This window comes from Psittacula echo (assembly GCF_963264785.1).
Source record: "Psittacula echo genome assembly, chromosome: 2".
Classification (NCBI taxonomy): Eukaryota; Metazoa; Chordata; class Aves; order Psittaciformes; family Psittacidae; genus Psittacula; species Psittacula echo.
Genome location: NC_137737.1, coordinates 142707566 through 142723258, shown reverse-complemented (window position 1 = coordinate 142723258; position 15693 = coordinate 142707566). Strand labels below are relative to the sequence as shown.

The 15693-nt window shown below is 42.4% G+C and overlaps 1 protein-coding gene across 1 annotated transcript; it reads right to left on the bottom strand.

The window, feature by feature from the left end:
• Positions 1-2836: 2836 nt before the first annotated feature.
• On the bottom strand, positions 2837-15431 carry TRHR (thyrotropin releasing hormone receptor; the record flags this gene model as incomplete). The annotated part of the gene is made up of 3 exons (XM_080609729.1): positions 14619-15431; positions 4190-4576; positions 2837-2842 (listed from the first exon to the last, which is right to left on the bottom strand). Exons 1-3 carry the CDS (start codon positions 15408-15410, stop codon positions 2837-2839), a joined length of 1185 nt encoding a protein of 394 aa, XP_080465855.1. The 5' UTR covers positions 15411-15431.
• Positions 15432-15693: the final 262 nt, after the last annotated feature.

Below are 15693 nucleotides of genomic sequence, written 5' to 3'. Positions count from 1 at the left end.
TTTAGGCTCTGTTAAGGAAAGGTTTGTTCAAAGAGTACGTCACTGCAGTGGTATTGTATGTATGAGACAGAATTGCTATAAATTCTAACTCTGGAACAGCATCGTATTCTTTTGACTCTTGAACACTGGTCAGCTTTGCCCAGCTTTCATGTGGCTTACTCTGTCATTTTGTTTTTATTCATAGAATCATAGAATCATAGAATAGTTAGGGTTGGAAAGGACCTTAAGATCATCTAGTTCTAACCCCCCTGCCATAGGCAGGGACACCTCACACTAAACCATGCCACCCAAGGCTCTGTCCAACCTGGCCTTGAACACCATCAGGGATGGAGCATTCACAGCTTCCCTGGGCAACCTATTCCAGTGCCTCACTACCCTTACAGAAAAGAGCTCTTCCTTATTCAAAAGCAGCACAGAGTCTGGACCCCCCTTGCAGATGTGTGCATGTTCAGATGCCAAGGTGATGGAACATCTGAGCAGAAACAGATCCCGTGCATGTGTCTGGTGGCCTGTGCTGCTCAGGCACACAAGCTGGCAAGCCTCAGCCCCAGTAAACAAAGTAAAAAGAGCCCCAATGCAGAGGATATGCAAAACATTGCAACACAGTCTACATGGGTTCAGCTGCTGGCTCTGCTCCAGCCAAAGCTCTGCCAGCACCTGTGCTTCCTGGGATAGGCTCCAGTATACAGCCTGCCCTTGATGAATGCCCACACGTGAGGTGTTCTTTTTCCTCCCATAATTTCAGGTCAAATCTCAAAAAGGACGATACCCCTGTGGTCTCGCTCCCTCTGCTCGCCAAAATGCAAAGGCAAGGGCTGATGGAAATAAAATATGATAGAAAGTCCTTTCTGGAGGAAGTTTGTCATATCTGTATTGCTGGTTGAAAACCTCCTGCTGTTGGTCCCTTCCATGCCCTGCCATCATTCAGTCGACCTAGAAAGTACCTGTGGAGCTCTGCAAGTTTAAAACAGAAGTTAAGGCAAGGATGCAGATGGAGCGGGATACAGACTGTTCGCTTCTTCCTTGCCATCCAGATGGCATTGAATAGGGGCTTTTGGATGCAGCAGTCAAGGATTCACATCGAAATCTAAATGTGAGGCCTATCAATATTTTCTGTTCTCTTTAATTTTGCAAACATGGACATGAAAGTGGTTTGAATTGGGAAGCAGTTGTATATGCAAAGGAAAACTGGATGGGAAAGCCTTACAATGCTAGTGCGGCTATCCCTCACATCCACACCAGATAGTTTTTTTTTACTGGAACATTTAGGAGTTTACAGCTTTTTAAAATGTCATGTAAAAGAGCTATGCAAAATGTTCATAGCAAACAAGAATACGCAGGCATCTTCCAGAGTTTCTGTTACTGCTGAACAGGAATGAGTAAATGAAGTTCTAGCAAGACCATGAGCTGGTCTAGAGCAAAGCCAGTCATATGGTATGTTTTGACTGCACCTACAGTGGGGAGATTGTGGTCCCAGGCTGCTTGAAATGGGCCCATGAGGGAAGAACATTCCATCAGCTCTACCAACAAGTGAGAAGCCATTGTGACTTCTCTTCTGATAACGTCTTTTATGTCATGAAGTATTTTAATTGGTAATTTTTGAGACAAAAAATGAAAAAAGAGTCACTTTTCACTGACTTTTCCTCTTTTCCCCAGACACTATCTATGCAAAATTTATGAACCTCCTGTAGCAGTCTGACGCACAACTATTATTGAACCAAGATAATATTAACTAGTGAAAGTTTGTCCAATAATCTTTAGTACCTGTCAAGTTCCAACAGGCTTCTGTATTAGCTGAAATTTACATTAAATGTGGTACATATATATATATAATCATAGAATAATAAAATCACAGAATGGTTTGGGTTGGAAGGGCCCTTAAAAATCATCCAGTTCCAACCCCTCTGCCATGGGCAGGGACACTTTCCACTAGACCAGGTTGATCAAAGTCCCACCCAGCCTGGGCTTGAACACTGCCAGGGATGGCGCAGGCACAGCTTCTCTGGAAAACTTGTTCCAGTGTCTCAGCACCTTTATAGCAAAGAACTTCTTCCTAATGTCTAATCTAAATCTACCTTCTTTCAATTTAAAAGTATTCCCCCTTGTGCTACCCTTACATGCCCTTGTAAAAAGTCCAGATTGCCAAAAAATAAAGATTTTTTTAAAGCTTCTTATTGAGTTTTTGTTTATTCCCTGCTGCAAACTGGTTCATTGAATGGTCTTTCTATTTCATGCAGTTAAAAGTAAAAAAAAAAAAAAAAACCAAACAAAATAATTGTGCTCTTTTACATCAGTTATCTGCTCATTGAGGTGTGTTATAATGCTTGCAATAAGATTTGCAGTGCTGTGGGATGGGGGAGTCAAATTCAGGTGATCACTGCAGTTGACAACAGTTCTGGCTGTTATGGGATGGGCATTGCTGGTTCTTTGTGATGCAGACACACAGCAGGGCAGCTCCTCTCTGTCACTCAGCCTCATGGGGAGCATCATCTGCTGCCCTGTTCTGCTTCTGAGGAGATGTCCTGGGCAGCCTTGCTCTTTCTGAGAACGCAGACCACTCTTTCGCTGATACATGAGACGAAGGACTTGGGTATTCCACTGTAGCCAACTCATCTGCTTAAAACTGTGTTAAGTACTCCATTGAGTCAGACTCAGTAGTATATTGTTTTTGCTCCCCAGGATGCAGCTTTTCCTTCTAGGACACAGACAGGTGTGTAGAGATATATGGTAACTCCTGCAATTGTGTGACCAGAAATGCCTTTATGTTTCATACAGGTTGGTGGGAACACAGCATCCAAAGGTTTTATTTGGCTGTGTTCTCCAAAGAAGGTGGGCCTCAGGCCTGAAAATAAGGAGAGAAAAATCAAACTGAGAAAGAAATATTTTTCATTTTCATATCATCTGCAAAAGGAAATGAAAAGCTAAGCCTTTCTCTGGATATTTTATATGGTAAGAGCTAAGGTGTACAGGTTTACAAGCATTTAAGTAGCATTGTGTAAAAAAAGAGTATTATGAAAACAGTAACATGCATCATCATGTGTACAGTTCTGGTGTCCTCAACATAAAAGGATATGGAACTGTTGGAACCAGTCCAGAGGAGGGCCACGAGGATGATCAGGGGACTGGAGCACCTCCCGTATGAAGAGAGGCTGAGAAAGTTGGGGCTGTTCAGCCTGGAGAAGAGAAGGCTGCGTGGAGACCTCATAGCAGCCTTCCAGTATCTGAAGGGGGCCTACAAGGATGCTGGGGAGGGACTCTTCATCAGGGACTGTAGTGACAGGACAAGGGGTAACACGTTCAAACTGAAACAGGGGAAGTTTAGATTGGATCTAAGGAAGAAATTGTTTACTGTGAGGGTGGTGAGGCACTGGAATGGGTTGCCCAGGGAGGTTGTGAATGCTCCATCCTTGGCAGTGTTCAAGGCCAGGTTGGACAGAGCCTTGGGTGACATGGTTTAGTGTGAGGTGTCCCTGCCCATGGCAGGGGGGTTGGAACTAGATGATCTTAAGGTCCTTTCCAACCCTAACTATTCTATGATTCTATGATATAGATTCTATGTGATTCTATCACATAGAAGAGAGCTGGGTTAGAGAGATGTGCTGCACACAGGGATGGGGCAGGTAGAATGGAGATGGATGTGACTTTCAGCATTCTCAAGACCAGAATGCTGGTGTGGAGGAGGTCTGTGTCTTCTCTTAACACCAGCTGCATGGTGGCACTGGGCTACTTAACCTCAAGCAGGAGCCAGGGTGTGAGGCACAAGAAAACTCCCTTTTGCCTTCCTGTGGGCAGCCAGAGCAGACGAGGAGGAATCACTGAGCTCAGACATCAATGCCCACCCTCCTTCCAGACATGTGCATGAGGCACCATGCCCAAGCACTACTCTGATACTCCACCACTGCCCTCTGTTCATCAGGGAGTAAAGCTTAATCTGCATGCTTCTTATCATCCTTCCCCATACCCAGATCCTCCCAGTCATGTCATGCTTGGCACAAGGCACTTTGAAAGCATCTCTTTCCAGAGCTGGGCAGTTCTCCGTCCCCACCATGCCCTGTTTGGTGGTGCATCATCTGTCATGGACAGCCTGCCGTGATCCCAGCTGAGAGCTAGCCCAGCACAGCTCCGTGCACATAAACGTGCTCTGGTTCATAAGAATTCTACACCAAAATTAAAAAACATGAGCGGTTACCTCAGATGATAAACATGTGTCGCCAAGGGACAGTTTTGCAGAGGACAGATAGGTATTGGTGACAGTAATATCTTCTAGCTCAGTGCTGAAGTGATCAGACTCTTTGGCGACATTATAATTTAGGGCCATGTTGTAATTGTCCGGTTTCTTTTCCCGTTTCTGCTGGTAGTTGCAGAGTTTCCTGAAGGCTGCTCTGAATTTCTGGGACATGAGGTTGTAAATTACAGGATTGATGGCACTATTTAAATAGATACAGATTCTGCAAAATAGCAGGAACCAGTTTTCTTGGAAGGGGCTGGAGAGAAAGGAATTGACCACAACCAGCGTGCGGTAGGGCATCCATAGAAATGCAAATAGGATCACAACCACGGCCAACATCTTGGTAACCTGGGGGAACACAGAGGAAGACAGAAGAGGGATGGGTTAGAACTCATCTTGGAAGGAACACGTGCATTCCTACATCTCTAGAGCCAACGCAAAACTATAGACAGGCTCTCCAGCTGGGAATTCCTCATCAATGTTTGATGAAGAAAGGCTTTCTACAGTAACAAGGACAAAAATACCTGATTCCAGATTCTTCCTAGTTTTAGTTAAATGACTCTTTCCAGGTGACATTCCAATAAACTAATTGTTGTAGACCTTGGACTTTGCAACTTCTCAAGCTGGAAGGAGCTTTTAATTCAAATGGAAAAAAAGGGGTCTAAAGCCATTTGTTTCAACCACGTTAAATCTCCTGCTCCAGACTAGTATAGTCTGTAGAGTAACTGAACCTGAAACCTGTTTAGAATATCTGCTTTAACAGCCACCCTAAAAATATTTCCAAAAGCCAAAAATAATGCAAATAAAAATTAGATATATTTCTATTCCTCAAATTCTTGGTATTTAATTAGATGTTCATTATTTCATATTTACTCTGAGATGTCATTTAAAGTTTACATTGCCAGGAAAAAAAATTATCAATAATATTTCATCATTATGAGAACTTTGATCTATTGTGTGAATTTGGTTTGAATAAATAGAAAAACAGCCTTTGGGGATACCCAGGATAGCTGAAATGAAGTGAACAAGAAATAATAAAAATATAAGGAAAAAAAAACTGTAAAAGGACTTTTTCTTTTATAGTTTAATTCTTAATTCTAGTATATATGGTATTTTCTAGTATCTACATTAAAGGAAATCTGAAAGATATTAATAAATAAGGTAGAAAGTACAGTGAGATGTGACAGTGGGATAGTACAGTGGCATGGCCTCCTCAAAGTCATGAGATGACTTGGCTAACTCTGTGTGCATGAACTAGAAATCATTTGCATTGGTTTTGGTGAGCTACAACTGCTTCTTTTGACTGTGAGGTGTTTTACTGTTTCTCTTTCTTCTTGACATAAAACTGTTGCTGCCTATTGACAGGCTAAAGAACTTCCTTTTACCTTCACTTTAGTTCTTCTTACTGGGTATGTCAAGTTACACTTCAATGAAACAGCAACTCCTGTAACCACAGGATACATTCTGGTTGTATAGGTTATAATTTCATTGCTTGCAGAAAAGATAGATGTTGATAATCATGAGTTTCAATTGCTTGCATGGGTACAGTCAGCTCCACTAAAATCACTCATACATTCCACTTAAACATGATTAAAAGGCTTTGAACAAATCCATATTAATCCATATTTCAAGTGTACTTGGAATACTAGGAAGTGCTTGAGATTGAATGTTTTCCTGGCTGCACACAACAATTCTTCAAGCCCTGTCTTTTGGTTTCTTAACCAATTCTGAGAAACATTTAAAATGTTTTTGTCTAAACAGATTTCCACCATTTTGAATCTGAACTAGTATTCTCTGCTTCCTTCCAGCTCCAAAACCTTGTCATTCTAGGGAAATGCTTTTATAAGACATTTTCATCCATGGTACTAACAGTTCAGTAGTTGCTTCCTTCTCCTTTGAATACTAATCTTTCTTAGATTGACAGTTAAAAGTAATAGTCGCACTTACTAGGTTAGTGTGCTATAGAGTCACTCTGGTGTTTTAAAGGCATGTAATAGTATCGTTCCTATTATTCTTTCTTGTTCTTATAGAATCATAGAATAGTTAGGGTTGGAAAGGACCTCAAGATCATCTAGTTCCAACCCCCCTGCCATGGCCAGGGACACCTCACACTAAACCATGTCACCCAAGGCTCTGTCCAACCTGGCCTTGAACACTGCCAAGGATGGAGCATTCACAACCTCCCTGGGCAACCCATTCCAGTGCCTCACCACCCTCTCAGTAAAGAATTTCTTCCTTAGATCCAATCTAAACTTCCCCTGTTTCAGTTTGAACGCGTTACCCCTTGTCCTGTCACTACAGTCCCTGATGAATAGTCCCTCCCCAGCATCCTTGTAGGCCCTCTTCAGATACTGGAAGGCTGCTATGAGGTCTCCACGCAGCCTTCTCTTCTCCAGGCTGAACAGCCCCAACTTTCTCAGCCTCTCTTCATATGGGAGGTGCTCCAGTTCCCTGATCATCCTCGTGGCCCTCCTCTGGACTTGTTCCAACAGTTCCATGTCCTTTTTATGTTGAGGACACCAGAACTGCACACAATACTCCAAGTGAGGTCTCACGAGAGCAGAGTAGAGGGGCAGGATCACCTCCTTCGACCTGCTGGTCACGCTCCTCTTGATGCAGCCCAGGATATGGTTGGCTTTATGGGCTGTGAGTGTACACTGCTGGCTCATGTTCATTTTTTCATCAACCAACACCCCCAAGTCCTTCTCCGCAGGGCTGCTCTGAATCTCTTCTCTGCCCAATCTTTAGCTGTGCCTGGAATTGCTCCGACCCAGGTGTAGGATCTTGCACTTGGCAGGGTTAAACTTCATAAGGTTGGCATCAGCCCACCTCACAAGTGGGTTGAGGTCCCTCTGGATGGCATCCCTTCCCTCCAGCGTATCAACCGAACCACACAGCTTGGTGTCATCGGCAAACTTGCTGAGGGCGCACTCAATCCCACTGTCCATGTCACCGACAAAGATGTTGAACAAGACCGGTCCCAACACCGATCCCTGAGGGACACCACTCGTTACCGGTCTCCAGCCGGACATCGAGCCATTGACCACAACTCTTTGCATGCAGCCATCCAGCCAGTTCTTTATCTACCGAGTGGTCCACCCATCAAATTGATGTCTCTCCAATTTAGAGACAAGGATGTCATGTGGGACAGTGTCCATTGCAATACAGAGATATAGCAATTGCCAGTCTGTGATTTTGCAATCCAAAAGAAGTTGTACAATAAGGAAGATTAAATAAATAAAAAGTTATGGTCTGTATATAATATCACTGCAAGTGAAACCAAGTGACATGATTGAGTATTCCATGTAAGCCATACAAAACATGTTGCATTGCAAGCTGGAATCTGTGCTTGCTCTACTGTGAAAGAACAGAGGGGTTTCTATGAGGGGCAGGTAATCACGTACTACATCAGCGTCTAAGAGAGGACTTTCTCTAGAGGGTAACCCACCTGTTTTAATCTACTGTGGAGAGGTCTTAGATAATTTGATTGAACTAAGCAACTAAATTTGTGAGATATACATAATGTAATCCTCCCTCTCTACTCGGCCCTGGTGAGGCCTCACCTGTACTTGTGTCCAGTTCTGGGCTCCCCAGTATAAGAGAGACATGGAGCTTCTGAAGCAACTGCAGCCAAGGGCTACTGGAATGATTAAGGGTCTGGATCATCTCTCATATGAGGAAAGGTTGAGGAAGCTGGACCTGTTCAGCCTAGAGGAGGCTCAGGTAGGATCTGATCAAAGTGCATAATTATCTGAAGGGAGGGTGTTAACAGGATAGGCCAGATTCTTCTTGGTGGTGCCAGGTGATAGGACAAGAGGCAATGTGCATACACTAAAACACAAGAAGTTCCACCTGAACATGAGGAAGAACTTTACTGTGAGGGTGATAGAGCATTGGAATAGGATCCTAAAAAGGTTGTGGAGTCTCCTTCACTGGAGATAAAGAGCTGTTTGGACACAATCCTGAGCAATAAGTGTGCCCTAAGTGACCCTGCTTGAGTGGAGAGGTTGAACGAGATGACCCCTGGTGGTTCCTTCCAACCTCAACCCTCCTGTGATTCTGTGATTTTTGTGATTCTGTGAATATTAAATGAGATGTATCCCATCTCAAGTATAAGCAAACATGTTTGCTGTCTAAGGTTGTATTTGTTTTTCATAGTCCTTGATGCCTGAGGAAACTAGGAATTCCTTTGGAGAAAGTATGAAATCTACCTGCAAATATTTAATTCGGTGTTCACGTTATGAATGGCCAAGAAAAAAATTTGGGATATGTTGACTGAACTAGGTGGGATAAAATGGAAATATGGGAGAGATCAACACAGCTAGAACCAGCATCTGATCTGGCAAACTGGACAGGGGAGTAGCATATGGGAAAGAGAAAAGGAAGCGAAGAGAAAAGGAAGCACATAGCTCAAATTATGATTCCGTGAGCACGTTAGCCAGACAATGCCTGGGCTCGTAGCTGCTATAAGGATGGTGCTGTATATGAAAAAGCAAAGAAAAAGAAGTGTAGAGATTTATTTTTTATATTTATGGTACTTTATGGTGTAAAGATTGTGAAAGGAAGACTGTGAGTAAAGACTAAAGACTTATTTCAGGCACATGTTAAGTTGAAGCTATAATGTATGTGAATGTAAGTTAAGTATGAACTGCTGCTTGATAGAGGCAATGAGCTGATTATATTGAATTTGGTTTTCTGCAATTTTTGGTAATGGATAATCTGGCCAAACCTTTGATACAGGCACTTGTGGTTTTGTTCAGATTGAATTTACGGACACACATTACTATTTATGTGCCATAAATGCCTGTAACTGCAGTTAATGTTTGCTCAATTGCTATTCATTTTGATTAGGATACAGTCAGTGAATGTGTTTTCAGGAAACAACAATATGGATGGCTTGCAAGCACCAATAAGAGGCCATTTTGGAATAGCAAAGACACAAATTAGTAGGCTAATGTAATTATATGCGTACCTGAAAAATAAAATATCCAATTGTTGCATCTCCCTTTGCAACTGAAATGGAGAAACTAAAGTGGCAGAAGAACAGCTACCTAGTAGGCTAGTAAGCCAGATGTCTTCAGTCTACCACAGGACCACTGAAAGTAGGGTTGGGTTGGACTGCATGATCTGCAGAGGTGCCTGCCAGCCCCACTGATTCTGTGAGTTGTAACAAAGTATTGGAGGGAAATTTCATTAATCTAAGGTCCTGAGCAATCTGGAATGAAGTCCCTTCTTAGCTCACGATCCTTTGGGTCATATTCAATCTTTCTTGCCACTACATGCAGTTTTTACCCTAGTTCCATGACAACAATTAGAGTTTCCCAGTGCTTCATGAGGTCCAGGATTCCTTACATGTTCAAATTATGTTTTTAATTGGACTGCTCCGAATTCAGTCTGTATTTTCTGGTGAGTGAGTTGAAATCAACTTCAGTTCACTTCCTTGAGACCTGTGATCATCTGTGTCGTGTTTTAAGCCCAGGCCGTAAATTAGAACCACACAGTCTACTCCCCCCCCCACCTTTCTTCCCTCCGCTTCTGGAGGGACGGGGAGGAGAATCGAAAGAATGCAACTCCCATGGGTTGAGATAAGAACAGTTTAATAACTAAGGTATAACACAAATCACTACTGCTACCACTAATAGTAATAATGATAAAGGAAATAACAAGGGAAGAGAATACAACTGCTCACCAACTGATATCTTGCCCCCACCCCACTGTGATCCAGCCCTTCCGGGAACTCTCAGTTCTACATCCTGGGCATGACGTGCTGTGGTATGGAATACCTCTTTGGCCAGCTTGGGTCAGGTGTCCTGTCCCTGCTTTCTCCTGGCTTCCCCTCCTCCCTGGCAGAACATGAGACTCACAAAGTCCTTGGTCAGGGTAAACATTCTGACCAGCAACCAAAAGCATCGGCTTTATCAGTATTATTCCCAGGCCGAAAGTCAAAACCACAGTGATGCACTAGCTACTAAGAAGGAGAAAAAACGACTGCTGCTGCTGAACCCAGGACAGTCTGTACAAATGATCACATAGTTGTTAAATAAATCTTAGCATTGAATTTGCATTGAAGTTCTTTCTTTGTCTCTGAATCACGTAAATGGGACTTTGAACTGTCTGGCCTTAAGAGAGGCTCTTTGTCATTATGTCATCTTCTAATCTTATTGATCTTTCCTCCTTTGAGCTTTGAAGTTTCAGCTACTGTGACCTGGGTTCAACAGAAGGGTGCTGGAAAACTGTACTTTCTCAACTTCCCTCCTGTTTAACTTGAGGAAATGTGTACACCAGAACTCTATCATTCTGTTTTCTCAGTGCTATATATGAACTTCAGTCTAGCAAGGTTATTTTTTATGCAAAGCACAGATGAAAGCCCATCCAATGCAGTCATCATCAGCTCCATCAGACCTAATAGATGTTTAAGATTTTAATTTAGTCACAAACTAAACACATGCTTGAAGGTTTAACTGCCTGTTTCAATACTACAAAGAACTGTAACACTGTTAGATTCCTCAGGGCCTAATTGCATGGAGTCTTGAGCACAAACTGATGCCTCTGAAGATGGAGCATACCACTATCTTGCTTTCTTCTGGCAGAGATCTTCCCTCAGAACAAACTCAGGTGTGACCTACTGACTTGTAGTGGCTGATCAAAAGCTCTGCAAAGGAAATAAATGACTCTTATTGCTTTCCATAAAGAGTGAATTTAGTTTCTGACAAAGAAGAGGCAGAATGAACTGGTTTCTATGCCTTCTGGGACACCAGGAGCCTGACGGAAATTACAAAGTGAATTGGAAATGTACTCCCATGTATAAAGGAGTGCCTGGCTGTCAATAAAACTAGTTTGTTTGGGTATTTTTAGTAAATCCAAACTTTTAATACATCTATCACACCCTGCTATCCAGTACAGCTCTGTAAAACAGAAAATATTGCAAGAGTTACATTGATTTAGCTCTTCAGAGGTTGATGTAAGAATGGAGTTTGGCACCTCCTATGGGCATCTATTGGTGCTTCTTTCCTTGGTAGAGCTGTAGTTTGCAGTGTAAACTAATATCTTATAATTTCAGTAGTTGTCCAATATCAGCAGTAACAGATGTCCAGTGAAGCAAAAATGTGTTGGAAATGGAAATATTTTATGCGAAAAGAAAGCTTTCTTTGTGCCTTTCCCTCTCTTTCAACATTTAAAAAAAGACTGATTTTTATACCTGGGTTGTTTGGGGTTTTTAGGTTTTGGTGGGTTGTTTTTCTCTTTTTTTTTTTTTTTTAGTGTCTTTTTTTTTTTTAATTTGTTTTTGAATTTTTTCTTAGCTTGTCTTCCCTGTTCAGTTTTGTTTTGCACTGCTTTGAATAAAAACTTCAGGGCCTGAAGAGTACTTTGAAGGCTTTGTCCATTGGTGGCTCTTGATATGTGGGCATTGATTCTTTAGTAAACAGATTTTGTTCCTCTTAGCTTCCCAAACACTATAATGAAATAAATATTTCCTGGAACTAGTTCAGTGGCGTTTAAATCCTATGGGTGGAAGGGTGCAGGCAGGGAATGGAACAAATAAGTAGAGGACTACTTTCTACCTGGAGGAGCTGATTTCTGTTCATTGGAGATGTGCTATAGCTTCATTCAGAACTCGTGCCTAGGCATCTCACATCAAAAATATGCTAAAACAGGCTTGACTCACCATTATAAAATATATCCCAGGCCTTCTTTCTAAATCATAGAATGCTCTAAATTGCCATTCTGTTTTGAAAACAAAAGTCCTCTGACGACTATTTTTTTGCTTTTCAATGCTGGTGTTATATCTGTTTACATCAGAGACTGAAAATACCTGTTCTAATGAAGCTGAACATGGTTCATCTATTCTCCTTCAGCAATAGCCACCTCCCCCCGTTTATCTCACTGCTGAGCTTCCCACCCAGACCCCACCCCCCCAGCTTAAGTAGATGTCCTCCATAGTTGTAAGGAAATGGTTATTTTATTCTGTATTTGCTTCCTCCCCTAGCAGAGAGCTATTCTGCATGGAGAAATCAATTCACATACTGCCATGTTGGATTAATCCTCTTCAGAAGTGGTTATGAAATTCCCTAAGTTAAACCTTCATGAAAGTTGAAAAAACCTATCTAACTTACTTTTGCAGTCTGGTGTATTATATAAATGTGAGTTCTTAGTAGGTTAGGTACAATAATAATTAATCAGAATCACTCAGTGGGACTGTATTGAATTTTCATGTCCGAGCTGGGAAGTTGCACGGGTGGCCTCCCTGAGTAGGTTCCATCCAGTTTCAGCAAACCCACCACAGGACACAGCTAAGCCCATTAGCCAAGCTGGTGGTGCCTCTGTGAAAACATATTTAAAAAAAGGCAAAAATGTTGCAGAGAGAGAGGGGAGAAGAGAACAAAAGAATGAGAGACAGGAGAGGTAGCAGCAAAGTCAGAGATGAGGCACTCCTTGGCAAAGCTGGCACCACCTGAAGGGATTGCAGCCCATGGAGGACCCACAGAGGGAAAGAGTGAGAAGAGTGACAGAGACAAGTCTCTGCAACCTGACCACAACATTCCCTGGCCCCATGCTGCCAGTTGCCTCGTGGAAGCAACTGAGTATAACTCGTGCCTATAGCAAGGGGCAATAAATTGGCAATAAATTAAGTTTCCCCAAGTTGAGTCGGCATTGCTTATGAAAACTACTGATTCCTTATCTTGACTCATGAGCTTTCTTGCTCCTTTTCTTCCCATTTTCATGGGGTTGAAGAATGAGCACACGGCTGGGTGGATGTTTGAATGCTAGCCAGAGCCATCCCACCACAGGAACATGCACAGATCTAGTTCTGTAGGATGTTCTTGGGTAAATATGAGAACTGCCACAGAAATAGGAAGAGTACACCACATTTTCAGCCACTTTTTCTGCAGATCACATGCTGGACGTTGTATGCAACTCCATCATTGTAGTGCAAGCACAATTCAAAGAAGGCAATTGAATCCTCAATTGTCCACAACTGCAATCTACATTGCAATGTATCACATTGCAATCCTCATATTTAGGTTTCATAATATAATAGTATCCACATTCAGCAATGCTCAATGTGAAAGATCTTTTTTTCAAGTACATGTAATCAAGCATGTATACTAAAGTGATATTGAGAACTTGAAAAGCAGATTATCTTGTTCTTCTACAAATTAATGGACAAAGAAAAAAAAGATTAAACACATCTACTCTGGCTAACAGCTATAATTGGAGACACATAATTAAATATAACCTAGCCCACATGTTTCAGTTATGCATGTCAAAGCATAGTTGTGCTCTGGGAGGGCTCCATGCTATAGCAGGCAGCTCAGTTAACTTTTGAGGTCAACGCCATCTCTGTAACAAGGGAAAATGATCCCCCTCATTAAACCATAGCAATCTATATATAATAAGAAGGAATATAATGTTCAACCTGTCACCCAAGGAGGGCACTCAGCTGGTTTGAAAGGGTGCACAGCTCAGCTTTGCTTCCTGAGGGAACTGCACAGTTCAAGGAAGTAGAAGCATCCTGTGTGGCAAATGGACTGCTGAGGGCTGTGAACCAAACCACTCGCATCAAGCTGCCTGACCCACTGAATCCTGCTCCCGAGATCCTGCTGGGAAGCGATGTGCCATGCATTTCTCAGCACTGTGCCCGGCAGTGCTACCTGCTGCCTACTGTGTGACTGTGAGGCAGTCTGATTTATTGAAAATAGCCATAAATTGACCTACTAACTATAGTATACTTGTATAATTACTCATTGCAGCATGCATATTTAACAATATTAAAAGAAGATAGTCAAACCTATGCCTCAGGTTTGAGGCATCAATACAGAAAGCTATTTTACGAGACACAGAATAACAAAGATACTTAGCATTTACAAAGCAGTTTTATATACAGACTTGCTTAAGTAGACTTTCCCCAGCAGAGTTACAGACAGGAAAAGTAATTACTTAACTGTGTTTGCAGAGTGATGCAGTGCCTGAGCTGGGGCAAACCCCCCAGTCTCCTAAATTCCAGGATTAGTTCTTTGCCTCCAGGTCTCAAAACTAACTTGGGTCACTCTGTATATTTGTCAGGATTACTAACAGGCTTAAAATAAAGAAACTATGGTTAAAAATGCTTCATTCTTTATTGATACTTCCTAATTGATTTTTGAGATAGGAAATAAAATAGTATTTGTTTTTCAGTTCTTGCAGTAGATAATAATGAATAGGCAAGAAAACTACATATTTTATGTATGTATATATGTATCACAGAATTTCATATTGACTATTTAGCAAAAAGGAAGAATATATATATATACATACATGCAATGCACCCCCTTCCACAGGTTTAGACTGGTGATCTCTGAAACGAGTGGAGTTTAGGTCTCAGAAAACCATTTCAAACTGCTGTTCCTACCTGCCTTCGAGAAGCAACAGTGCTATTGAAATTCCTGTTAGTCATTTTGGAATTCACAGGCTTGCTTTGGTGAGCAATGTCATTCCTCCATGTCTTAGAGTTCTCTTTTGGGTCCGAAGGGATGGGGTTCAGGAACAGTATTCTAGCAATCAGGCCATAGAGGACAGTAGCCAATACCATTGGCAAAACATAAAATATGCCAAAGTCCATCATGTAGATAGGAGAGTAATAGCTCCTAGACACTTTATAGCCACAGGACACAACAGTAATGTCTTTGTAGACTACTGTGTTAAGGTCTAGCAAGAAAAACCAGAGCATACAATATATGGAGGTGAAAGCCCAGACAAAAATAATGATCCTTTTGGCTCTTGAAAAAGTACATAGGAACTGAGCTTTGATTGGGTGGCAGATGGCTATGTATCTCTCAATGGTGAAGGCAGTGATGGAAAAAGAAGAAGCATTGATCCCTAGGTACTGGAGGTAAGTGATGCAGAGACATCCCACATAGCCATACACCCAAGATCTATACAGGCTTTCTGTGATATTGGGCAGTCCTGCAGCCACAAGCACCATGAGGTCTGCCACAGCCAGACTCACCAGGTAGCAGTTAGTGGGAGTTCTCATGTGTTTGGTTCTGAGGACCACCAGAACCACCATGATGTTGCCCACGATGCCCAGTCCGCAGATAAGGAGGACCAAGAGGACGGTAACCACTTGGTATTCAGCTGTAACGATCTCCTGACTCGATGGCAGCCCAGTTTGGTTCTGCTCATTCCCTGTGCCATTCTCCATCTTCACCAGCCCGCTGCTGCTTCTGCCCAGCACTCGGTCTCAGCATATGTTCTCCATGATCCTCTGCGAAAGGGTGAGTAGAGCAGACCGTGGGTGAGACATAGCCCCAGAGCACATTCTCCATGTAGTCACAGTCCCATTCCTGCACTGTTCTCCACTCCCCTGAAAGCACCTGGGCTTTCGGTCTTTGCAAATTCAATTGCCAGACAAGTTAAACCCTTTGACACTCCAGCTCATCTGCACAGGTTAAAAAAGCCGTTTTGTCATTGCTGGCTTGAGGCAT